The 13188-nt window shown below is 35.7% G+C and overlaps 1 protein-coding gene across 1 annotated transcript in view; it reads left to right on the top strand.

Moving 5' to 3' along the window:
* LOC138172885 (butyrophilin-like protein 8) overlaps positions 1-7437 on the top strand; it is a 31638-nt gene extending 24201 nt beyond the window's left edge. The window contains exons 3-8 of the mRNA XM_069102733.1: positions 2218-2565; positions 2843-3115; positions 5620-5640; positions 5744-5770; positions 5935-5961; positions 6884-7437. Of these exons, the coding sequence (XP_068958834.1) occupies positions 2218-2565; positions 2843-3115; positions 5620-5640; positions 5744-5770; positions 5935-5961; positions 6884-7437 (1250 nt within the window). The remainder of the gene's footprint in view (positions 1-2217; positions 2566-2842; positions 3116-5619; positions 5641-5743; positions 5771-5934; positions 5962-6883) is intronic.
* Positions 7438-13188: the final 5751 nt, after the last annotated feature.

The raw sequence follows: 13188 nt of genomic DNA, 5'->3' as shown, positions 1-13188 counted from the left end.
TACATTTTATATCTAATCTATTCTGTTGATCAACCATTTTCTTTCTTACCCTGTACCAAATTGTTTTTCTAATTATACTTTGTAGTACAATTTGAGATTTGGCATTGCGAGGCCTTTTGTCTTTGCATTTTTACCTAGAAACTCCCTTGAGAGTCTTGACATTTGGTTCCTTCAGATGAATTTTGTTATTATTTTTGTTCCATTCTATAAAGTAATGCTTTGATAGTGTGATTGGTATGTCATGCAATTAGTAAGTTTAGATTTTATTATAATTTTTGTTATATTTAGCCTACCCTTGAGCAGATTTTTTCTTCAGTTATTAGATCTGTTTTATTTGTGCAAAAATTGTTTTGTAATTATATTCATATGGCTTGACAGGTAGGCTCCTAAGGATTTTTAATTGATATTTTGTTTTAATTAATTCTTTCCCACTGGTCACAATAGTGATATCCTGGCCCAAAGATGTTCTAATCACTATTATGACTTCTTGTGTATTGCCAAGTTGCTTTACAAAGAGATTATATATATATATATATGTATATATATATATATATATATATATATATATATATATATATAGTTTTGGCAACATTTCACTGCCCAAATTTAAATTTGTAATATAAATGATTTTTTAGTCAATATCATGGATCTAAAGTGGTAACAACTGCATTTTAAAAGAGAAACAAGCATTAAATTAAAAGATGAAAAAGATAGCAAAATAGGTAGTATTGGGGAATTCTCTTGCTTTCTTGGGAGAGGCACATATGTATTCCAATGTCCAGGTATAATAAAAGAAGGACAAAATGAAAATAAAGGGATTTTTTTTTTTACTTTGCTAAGGAATGCTGCTGTAGCTGATACCAAATCCAGATTTATAGGGTAGAGATTTAGTTTTTATAATCTTTCAAGTCCAGAGAATACAGCTAAACAGGTACCTTCTGTATAAACTTAAGATAGAAACCTAAAACATTTCTCAGAAGGGGGGTGGACAAAAAGGTGGATCAATAAAGGAAGAAATTAAGAGTATTTGGAATAAAAGTGATGGGGTTTATTATCGGCATAAAATCATTCTCTTTTCAAAGACAAGAGATAAGGGGAAGTAATAGAATATTTTTGCAATTATGAAAACAGTCCTTTTAAGGAATAAAAACACCAAAAATAATGTCAAGTTTTCTTGTCCAAAGAAAGCAATTATTAGCTACAACAGTTGATGAGACTATACCCCCTTTAAGTTTACTTGAAGAGAGGTTGGAGACTATCTAACAACAAGCCACCAAATGGTTGGGTGATTTCCACATTGTTAATCTACCAAGATGCCATGAAATAATTATGGTTCCTCTTTTTCCCTTATACTGAAAATTACATTTAATGCAGAACACTCGAGAGATAATGTATTATTATTTTTTTTTTTTGTAAGCAATCGGGTTGCTCAAGTTTACACGGCCAGTTATTTCTGGGTGTGGTGCTGACTATCTGAGCCCGGATTTGATCCAGGTCATCCCGACACTGGAGCCAGTGCTCTTACTCGCTGTGTTACCTGGCTGCCCCGAGATAATGTATTAAAGAGAAGTTTTGGGGGTAAACGATGCTTCCATATTTTGGTGAAATTGGTAGACCAATAATTTCATCAACATGGATATCTTCCTGTTATACTGCTCCATATTACAACCCATCTATAACTTCTTATCCTGTAATGAGTTTTCAAATATTTGAAGTCTGTGAAAGATGAATTTGACTTAATCTGTATGGCTCTAATAGGAAAACTAAAACAATGTAATGAAACTGCAGGAAGACTGATTTTACTTCACTCTAAGGATGATTCTAAAAAGAAGTGTCCCAGAATGAAATGGGCTGTCTTGTTAGATAATGTTGTCTCTAATCACTGGTAATGAGTAAACTGTATTTGAATCATCACTTCTAAGGAATATTCCATAGGGAATGCTGGTATTCAATGAATAGTTGTACTAGATGACATCTAAAGCCACTTCCAACATTAATATTTTGTTATTTTATGCAGTGATTATATAGACATAGATTCAGACCTCATGACTCTAGTCTTGTGTTAATTTAAAAAAGGAGAGGTTTATGTACTGTGTGAAAGAGCTGAAGATTGAGAAGGGGCAACATGATACCTTCCTTTCTGTACCTAATTCAAACCCTGTGCATTTTATTGACAAATGTCCAGAGTTAATAAACCTTTTCTGGTTATCCCTACAGGTCAGTTTCAGGTGATTGGCCCAGACCAGTCTATCCAGGCCTTGGTGGGAGAAGATGCCCTGTTCTTCTGTCATGTTTCACCCAAGATGAATTTGAAGAACATGGAGTTGAGCTTTTTCAGGAATCAATTCTCTTCTGTATTGCTTCTAATCAAGGATGGGAAAGAAAAGCCAAGGAAGCAAATGCAGGAGTATCAAGGGAGAATCCAGTTTGTTCAAGTAGACATTGCTGAAGGGATAGTCTCTTTAAAATTGAAGAATGTAACCCTTTCAGATTCAGGGATATATGGATGCCAGTTTACCTCCCAAACTTTCAACCAGAAGTACACGTGGGAGCTACAGGTTGTAGGTCAGTTGTTCATTTCTAATGACACAGTTTCTTCAAGTTCAGCTAAGTAGAACATTCTACCAAAAGAATGCAATTATCAGATTGTTCTTACACTGTGATCAATATACCAAAAAAGAATTAAGTAAATAAGCAGTCTTTCCTTCCTCTTTACCCCTCTCAAAAGAAACCCAAAATAAAACAAAACAAAACATGAACTACCTAATAATGGGGTAAGCTATGTTCCTAAATGTTCTTGAAGTATGGTCTTTGTTTTTATCTCATTCACCATTTTCTGTAGCTCTTGGATCCTCCCCTCTCATCTCTCTTGAAAGATACAGAGATAGAGACATTTTGCTGATATGTCGATCAGCTGGTTGGTCCCCCAGACCTGAGGCACAGTGGAAAAATCATCAAGAGCAACCTTTGTCATCAGACTTCAAGGTGAACCCTGGGAAGAATGGTTTGTTTGACATAGAAATCTCTCTGATTATACAAAAACCTCCCGCTGGGTATATCTCATGTTCCATCCACATCTGGGGCTTCAGACAGGAGTCCAGAGTGAGAGTAGATGGTAAGTAGTAGAATGGAGTAGATAGAAATGGAAGGGAAGCCTCCCTTGGCTTGTTCACTTGGCTGAAATTGATATTCTTAGTCTTAGATTTGTGGATTTTGGTCATATGTTTTAGTGTTTCACTTTGGAAAGATACTGGATAAGGGGAAAATGCTCCGCTTACAAATAGATTGGATAGGGAGATGCCTAATTGTTCAATGAATGCAAAAGTTCTCATACTAGGAAGTTTCATTTTAAAAAAAAAACTTGTATCAATTCATTTTATGACCAATGAAGCATATCATTAACTGACAAAGCAGAAAATAAATATAGATGTGTTTGTGTTGGTAGAAATGAGGACGACCTTAGAATCAAATGACTTTTCTACTTCAGAATATATAATAAAGAAAATGAAAGCAGGTGACTCCAGTTCAGAAGTGAAGAACCTATGGACTCAAGGTCATATATGGTCCTCTAGGCCCTCAAGTGTGACTTTTTCACTAAATCCAAACTTCACAGGACAAATACCCTAAATGAAAGGATTTGTTTTATAAAACTTGGACTCAGTCAAAAAGCCACATCCAAGAACCTAGAAGGCCACATGTAGACTGGAGGCCACAAGTTCCCCACCCCTGCTTTAATTTGTTAATATGCTTTTGATGAGTTGAATATACTTCTTGCAGAAAACCTCTGTCCTAGGGTAAGGACAAACCTGAAAAATGTGATTGCTTAACCATTGGCAGTGAGCTTTGATATATGGTATCAAACTGGTAAGGTATTTTAAAACTAGAAAATGGTTAATTTTGTTCTGAATTTCAAAAAAGGGAAAAACAACGTAGTCTGAAATCTACCAATCACTGAAATTGACTGTCAAATTTCTGATATAATTTTAGGATGTATTTTTAAAGGACAGGCTTGTGAACATCCATAAAAGGAAGTGGGATTACAAAGAGCTAGTATGGTCTCATCAAACACATGTCAAGCTAGACTTTCCTTCTTTGCTTTTTTGATGGGTTTAATAGATTACTAGGCATTTGATACAGTGCTGGGCCTTGAGTCAGGAAGACCTGAGTTCAAATCCAGTCTCAGATGTTTACTAGCTGTGTGACCCTGGGCAAGTCACTTAACTCTGCTTCAGTTCTTTCATCTGTAAAATAAACTGTAGAATTAAATAGCAGACCATTCCAGCATCTTTGCCAAGAAAACCCTAAATAAGGTCACAAAGAGTCAAACATGACTGTAATGAATGAACAAAAGCAACAAAATGTAGATTTGTTAGATAAGGGGAATCCTGTTGTTGTGTAGGAGTCCTTAATCTGGGATTAAAGAACTTTTGTTTTTTGAAAAAATATAACATCAATAACTATATTTTAAAATAATTGGTTTCTTTGTAATGCCATATATTTTATTTTATGCGTTAAAAAATATTTTGTGATGAGGACCACAGGTGTAAGCAGTCTACCAAAAGGGTCCATGATAAAAAATAAAGGTTAAAAACTCCTGCTGTCAATATAGTTTACCTAAATTTTAACCACACAGAAACCATACAGTTTTGCATGCTATTGTTATGGGGAAAATGGAGAGATATGTGTCCCACAGTAAAATTGGGTGAGTTTGGAATGTGAACCAACTGTCTCTGTTTTTCTCCTCATAAAATGGGTATACAGGCTTGCAAGATGTATTTTACAGGGTAGTAGTGAGGAAGGTATCTTGTGAACCTTCAATGTTCATAGATTTAGACCTGGAAGACACTTTAGAAATTCAGTCATCTCATTTTCCAGGCAAGGAAATTGAGGTTCAAGAAGATACAAAGCAGTTGCTGACTCTGTATTTGGGATTCTTTTTATGACATCATATTGCCTTTTAATGCTTTAACAATAACTCATGTTCTTAGTGGGATTTTCATTATTTTTATCAAAATCATTTTATTCATTTTTAGAATGAATTATTGAAGTTTGCTAAGTTGATTCTAAGTTGTGCTATGGTTCTCTGGGGTTTTCTTACAGATAAGCTTTTCCAGTCTTCTCCTTGGAGCTATGCTTTCATTTTTATGGTGGCTGTCTTTGTTATTCTTGTTGCTTCTGGCCATTTTCTCCACAGACATCAAGGTAACAGGAATGGAGAGGGGAGGGTAATGCATTATCATCTGTGACTTTTCACTGTTGATCCTTTCTTCTGTCATTTCCTCCTCCAAACTTCTTGTAACTATAAAAAATTCTGTTCAGCAATCTTTCATTTATTAAACATCATCTATATTTAGAGCATTATGAAGAACCTCTTACTTTGTTCTCATTTTTCCCCTGCTGTAATCCAAGGGACCTCAACAACTCTGTCCCAGACACTGAGATACTATGTACTTTCTCATGGCACCTGACTACATAGAGAGAACAAATTCTGGGATATGCCCTGGACCCAAAATTGTCTGACTTTAGCTCGCAATTTGTCAATTTGATTTCTCTCCATTTTAAATCTTTATCCTTTCTGGGTGCCTTTCTGACACATTTCTGTTTCTTTTTTGCTTTTAGGGAAACTTATGGAAGAGCTGGGTGAGTTTTGTTTGTTCATTTGTTCTGATTACTGTGTTCCAAGTTTCCTTTCTGAGATGTTCATTTTCTCAATGTCATGATATCTCTTATTTATTTATTTTAGATTGGAGGTTAAAAATAGAGGAAAGAGGTAAGTGAAGTTTCTTTTTATGTCATATTCCCCATTTCCTTCTCCATCTACTCATCACATATCCCTCTATCATTTTGTTTTCATCCCCCATCTATGTATTTCAGTCTTGTACTTTTCTTGCTTCTGATCCAAGGATTAACTCAGACCTATCTATATCTTTTCAGGATGGGGATATGCATCTAAACATGCAGGTAACTATTAATGAAGGTTTCTTCACTCCCTCTATTCCTTCATTTCTCCTAATCCCTGATTCAGAGCAAAGTGATCAAGTTAGTAATTAGGGCATGGGTCACTGTCTTCATGACCCTTGAACTGATTCCTCCATCTTGAGCACAGATTTGGGGAAGGGTCAGATATTTAACTGTGCACAAAGTAGAGTCACTTTGTTGGTAAAATCAAAGGCTTATGGTAGCTTTAGGGGAAAAAAAAGAAGAAAACTGTGCTATGTAGAGGGGAAAAATTGGAATTAGGATTACCATAACCTTAGTCGACATAGTTTATTGTTGGAGTCATGTCTCATCTCATTCCTTTATTTTTTATTTTCTCTTTTCCTATTCTTCCTCTAGTGGAGGTCATTCTAGATATTTTCTCAGGTTTTTTTCTTGTTCCTCTATCCTCAGACCATCTTGTACTCAAGGTAAAATGGTCCCAAAATGTTCACAGAGAATATTGAGAGATCATATTTTTCTAACATTCAATTATGACATGTAGGAAAGGCAAAGCAACATGAAGGGGATGTTTATTAGAATACTTGTTAACCATATCTTATCCTATGATTTGGAACAGTTGTCCTTTGTCCTCTCTCTCTCCCTCTCTCTCTTCCTTCCCCTCTTCTTCCATCTCTCCCTCTTCCTCAATATCCCTTTCTTTTTCTTTATATTTCTTGCCCAATGATCTTTCCCCATACACCCTCCACACCATTCTTTTTCTTTGCTTTTTGGAGGGAGGGAAGGTAGGGTAATTGGGGTTAAGTGACTTGCCCAAGGTCACACGACTAGTAAGTGTTAAGTGTCTGAGGCTGGATTTGAACTCAGGTCCTCCTGATTCCAGGGCTAGTGCTCTATTCACTGTGCCATCTAGCCACCCCCAATACCATTCTTTTTGTCTTTCCAGTGGAGGTGACTCTGGATCCAAGAACTGCTTACCCCATACTCCGTGTATCTGAAGACTGTAAAAAAGTGACCTGTGAAGAAATTAAGGCTCTTGATTTACCTGAAACTATGGAGAGATTTCAGTCTCCAGGTGTAGTGGCTTCACAAGGTTTCTCCTTGGAGGAATTTTATTGGGAAGTAGATGTTGGGGAGAAAAATCGATGGTACGTAGGGGTATGTTGGGATAAAGTGGACAGGAAAAACAAAGATCCTGAACTCTCTCCTGCCAATGGCTACTGGGTATTGGGGCGGTGGAATAGAACTGAGCATTTTATATTCTCCCCTAGTCGACAGGCTCTAACTCTTCAGGTACAGCCAAAGCGGGTGGGAATTTTCCTGAGCTGTAAGTATGAACACGTCTCTTTCTATAATGTGACTGACAAATCACACACCTATACATTCACTGGCTGTGATTTCAATGGGAAAATCATCCGCCCATATTTCAGGCCTCGTTCTAATGACATTAATGAACATGTACTCCCCTTGGTTATCTGTACCAAGTTTTGTGAACAATAGAAGATAATATATTTTCCTCTAAAAGTGACGATAATACATGCATACATAGCAAAACTACAATGGCAGAATAGTAAGAAGAAATGCAGTAAGTTATACCCACCTAGCCCCCCCCCCCCCAAAAAAAAAAAAAACAACCAAAACCTTTTAATAGATCTAGAGCATGCACCAGACTGAATGGTGACGGGAAATTTGAGAAATTATCACAATGAGTCATTTTCTCAGCTCAGGTCAGCCTAGGCAGCAAAGCAGTGAGATCTTCAGACAATGAGGAAAGGGTTGGGCCACGGGCAGCCCATAGGAATAATATAAAGCTATGAACAGAGGCAAGAAGGGGTACCAGTCTCATACTAGGATATCCCCAGACCCATACCTGGACATGGCAATGAGAAGTGTCAAATGGAAACTTTATTGTCTGTTACTCAGTTCTGGATCACAGATACAGGGTAGACTGAAAAAGGAACCTTGAGGATATAGGCCTTCCTAAATTGGAAGTAGAGGCAGTCCTTGGGTGGTGTACAAAAAGAGGAACAGGTTCAGAAGTAAGCCACTAGAGTATGGCTGAAGTTGAGGGAATAGCTGAGGGACTCAGTTCCATCTTCTAGTCCAGTTTGAAGCCTATGGAAGATAACCTGGTTAAGAATCTTTGACCAAAGGGAAGCTTTCAGTTATCACTCTAAACCATCAGAGATTATCAGCTGTTGGTATTGGTTAAGTCCAGAGCAATCTATTATTACTCAGACCCAAACCTAAGTCAGGAACTTGCAGAACTCAGGCAATGTGAGCAACAATCCGACTTTGTCCTGGATCAGACCATTTTGGGTTGGCAGAGAGCTTGAAGATCCCCCAGTCTGAATTATCTTTGAAATCCTGGAATGAGACTATACCAAAACCCCAAGAAAGCAGCAACAATGCCAAACCAGACTTTCCCTCCAGAAATGAGCAGAGCCCAGACTTAATATCATGTCTAAAGTTAGGAAGTAGAAAAGATAATATGAAGACAAAAAGAAAAATCTTCTCATAAAAAGCTATTATGGTGACAAGGATGCTGAAGACACAAACCCAGAAGAGAATGACTTCAAAACATCTGCAAGAAAAGCCTCAGAGAAAAACACAGCTTGGCCACAAATTCACCTAGAATTACTGGAAGAGATGAAGCAAGGCTTCCAAAGAGAGGATTGATTTTTTTTATCAATATAATCAGAACTCAAGAACAGGGTTTGGCAAACTATAGCCTAAGGATAAAATCTGATCTTCTATTTGTTTTTTTTTATTTTTATGGTCAATGAACTGAAAAGTGTTTACATAGCTTTATACATGACATATATGTATATATATATGCCTGTATATATATGTATATATGCCTATATACATATATGCACACAAAACTTCATACAATTTAAAAATATGACATATATATGACATTTATATTTAATGTAAAACCTTTCTTAACTCACAGGCCTTAGAAAAATAGTGATTAAGTCAGATTTGGCCCAGCTGCCATAGTTTACTAATATCTGTACTAGAGAGAAGGAAAAAGAAATGAGAACTATGAAAGAAACAGTTAGAAAGGGAATTAATAGCTTCAAACAAGAAGTTAAAAAAACTTTCCCAAGGAACAAACCCCCTGAAAATGATAATTATGAAATAGAAGTCAATTACTTCATGAGACAACAACAAATATAAAGGACAAAGAACTGAAAAAGTATAAAAAATATAAGATATCTCAATAAAAATAATTGAAATGGAAAACTAATTCGACATCATATTTCAAGAAATCTTAAACCTACCAAAATCCCTTAAAAGAAGAGTTCAAAGTAGAAAGAAAAAATTTGCTGGTAACTTCTAAAAGAACCTCCCAAATGCAAAATCATAGAAACATTAAAACCCAAATCTAGAACTTCTAGGTCAAAGGAAATATGATGTAAGCAGCAAGAAAGAAAGAATTCAAGTATCAAGGAGCCACATTCAGGATTACACACTGCTTTAGTAGCCACCATAGTAAAGGAGGAGAGAGTTTGGGGCACCATATTACAGAAGGCAAAGGACATAAGCTTATAGCCAAAAATAATTTATCCAATAAAACTGAGTATGCACTACATGTGAAAAACATATCTTTAATGAAGAGAACTTTCAAGCATTCCTGATGAAAACACCAAAATTATATAGAAATTTTGAAGTTCAAACAAAGAAATTAATAGAAACATTAAAAGGAAATATTAATGATTAAAAAGGAGAGAAACTGTATACATTCTTATCAGTGAAGACAACATGTGTACCCTTCAAACTCGATGGTCACTGGGGGTCATAAAGGGAGCCTAATAAATTAGAAGGGCTAGGGATGTTTCTTTTATGTCTTCATGATCTTAAGACAAGAATGGAAAGAGACAAGAAGACTACATTAGAGGGATAGGGAGAAGAAAAAGTAAAGGAAAATTATTTCCCATACTGAAAGCATATGAGGAGAACTTAATGACACAAGATTCTCCCTCATCTGAACTGAAAAGACTAAAAGGAGAAAAAGCACACACACAGAATCAGGTATAGAAACACATTTAAGTCAGTAAGGAAATAGGGAGGAAAAGGGAAGGAGGGAGAAGAAGAAATTGTAGTTGTTCACTAATTTCAGTTGTATCCAAAAATTCATCACTTCATTTGGGATTTTTCTGGAAACTACTAAAATGGTTTGGTATTTCCTTCTCCAGTGGTTTAAGTGTCTGAGGCTGGGTTTGAACTAACTTCTTAACTCCAGACCTGGTGCTGTAACCACAGTGCCACCTAGCAGCCCAAAGATGAAATTTATGGGAGGATGAATTAAGGAAAGGATTAGTCCTAAGAAAAAACTCTACCTAAAGATGTACAATGATGTTTATATTTAATTTTGAGGTGGAAAAATGGAAATCTGGTGATATCCCTATAAATTGAAGAATGACAATAAATTATGACATATGAATGTTATTGAATGCTATTTGTGCTGTAAGAAATGATTAAGGGGTTACTTTGGAGAACTTGGAGAAACTTCTATAATGCATGGTGAAGTGAGCAGAATGAGGAAAACAATTTATACAATACCAATAAAGTCATAAAAGACAAACATCTTTGAAAAAAACTAAGGAACTATGACAAATGCAATCATCGGTCATGATACCAGAAAATAATGTTGAAACATATTAGTCATTTTACACACACACACACACACACACACACACACACACACACACACACACAGTGGCTAATACAGAAATTTAGTTTGTTTTTCATTCTCAGTTGGACATGAAGGGTTGCGCTTGGGAAGGAGAGAAGGCAGATTAATGCTGCTTAAAAAGGAATGCAATGAATAGATGAAGGATTGGAGAAAGGGAGAAAATTTTAAACTCAAAATTAAAAAAAAGAATGAGTGAATTAATTATTTTAAAAGGAAAGAAAAAAATAAATGATATTCCTAGTTAAAAAAATAAAATAAAAGAGCAATGATATTAATATCTAATAGACTATACCAAGCCTCCTCCCTGGCACCTTTCTCCACTCCTATAATACCAAACCATATAAGATAAAATGTTTTCATGTCTCTTTTCCTTACCCCAGGATCCTTATTCCCATTTCAAAGTGTAGTGTATCAAAATAATATTATTAGCCACTTAATTAATATTACAAATATTCTCTTTCCTCAAACTCTCCATGAAGGTATAAAAATAAATTTTTGGAAAACAAGTAGCAGACCAGTGTGACTTGAACAGAGAATTTCTGAAATAAAATAGGGAAAGTAGATTTGAGACAATTTGGGGAGGACTTTATTTAAATGTCACTAAGTATTTTGTTAGCAAACCAATCGTAATTAATCCCCTGAAATCAAGTTTCATATTATCCACTGCCTGTGGAGCATTATCTGGATTTCTGACAGGCATTTCTAATTCAATGTAAATGTACACACACATATATTTGTCTATATGTGTAAGTTTATATGTGTGCATAGATATGTGTATATGTGTCCATTCCCCACCTCCATGTTTGAACCTCTGTTCAAGGTTCCGCAAGCCTGCAAATGACCTATATTCACTTCTTTGGAGTCATCTTTGACTCTTCTATCTGCTCCAATCCTCATATATAAATAATAACAAAGTCTTGCCAATTTGAACTTAACAATGTCGCTAAAATCGATCTTCTCTTTCCAGTCATACAGTCACTCCTCTAGTTCAACACCCACAGCACTGTTGACCAGAGCTATTACAAAAGCTTCCTAATGGGTCTCTCTTGATGCCAGCCTCTTTCTTTTCCATGTAGCTTCCAAACTGGCATTCCTAAAATCCAAATCTAACCGTATTAGAAACCACTGTTTCTTCAGCACATCTAGAATGAAACACAAAATACTTAGGCTAACAACAAAGTTCTTTCCAGTATGACTCCTACCCCCCTTTTCAGTCATTTCGTATGAGTCTCCACTGTCTGTTCAAGTCAAATGGGCCTATGAGTTGTTTCCTTGTACTCATCCCTACTCCGACTTCAATGCTTTACAGAATTGGCTGCCTAGGTCTGGAATCTTTTCCTTCCATAAATGACTTTAGAGGATCCCCAGCTTCCCTTCAAGCAGAGCTTGCTTTCCATCTCCTGCATGCCATGTTTCCTGATTTCTCCAGTTATTCTCTCCCTCTTATGCTACTTTGTATTTAATATCTTTGTACATGTTGTATGACCCTCCCTTCCCCATTATGTTTGTCCTCCAGGGAAGGGTTATATTGTTTGTCTTTGTATCCAGAGCATCAGGAATGGCCCCTTGCACACAAGAGGCACCTAATAAATATTTTTGAATTAATATCGAGTCTCAGTGTCCTTATCTTTAAATTGAAGGGATTAAGCTAGATGAATTCTACTATGATTTCCATATTAAAGTCCTGTGATTTCATGAAGTATTACATGCTTTAGGAAAGAGATGGGTCATTATATAAGGAGGATATATCTAGGTTAATATTTCTCGGAGTCCTTGTTGTCCACTGATATTTGGCATTTGTTCTGATATTATCCTGATATTTGTTTTGATGATGTTTCCTGGAAAAACTGCAAAATTTGCATTTTGAATATTTGTTGCTCTGTTGACTCTACAGTGATAATGAGTGATTGATATCAAATATTCGTGTGTGTATGTGTTTGTATATTATTAGTCTCTGTGGCTAATAAGTCAAACATAAATATATATATATATATATATATATACACATACACATACAGACACAAATTATATATGTATATGTGTGCATTTAGACACAAATATACCCTTGTACTTGAACTTTAAAAGAGGCTACAGATCTAACCACATAGAAGAGATTAGGAAAAGACAGCTCTTAAATACAACTTCAATGCTAGAAGAGAGGACTGAAAATAAATGAGAGTTGTGGATTTAGATGAGCAGTGTATGGAAATCTATGTTAAGGAAGAGATGATAAGGAAGAAAATGTGGAAACACCCATACCAAGCAAATAAGTTGTACTCCATGGAATTATAATTATATATCTCTCTATAACTATCTCTATGTCTATATAAATATCTATATACATTTATTTAGATATCTGTATATGTATATAAAGAAATTGAGTCAAACAGGATCAAGTGACTTTCCCAGGATCAAACATCTAGTAAATCTCTGATCAGGGATTTGAACTCAGGTATTCCTGACTTCAGGTCTGGTTCTCTATTAATTGAGCCAACCAACTGCCCCATATGTATATTTGTGTGGGTATAAACATGTGTACATATGTACAT

The sequence above is a fragment of the Petaurus breviceps genome, unplaced genomic scaffold (genome assembly GCF_028583685.1).
Source record: "Petaurus breviceps papuanus isolate PSGF00001 unplaced genomic scaffold, PetGlider_PUasm1.0 551, whole genome shotgun sequence".
NCBI classification, from domain to species: Eukaryota; Metazoa; Chordata; class Mammalia; order Diprotodontia; family Petauridae; genus Petaurus; species Petaurus breviceps.
The sequence above is the reverse complement of the archived record's forward strand: the minus strand, read 5'-3'. Positions and strand labels throughout refer to the sequence as shown.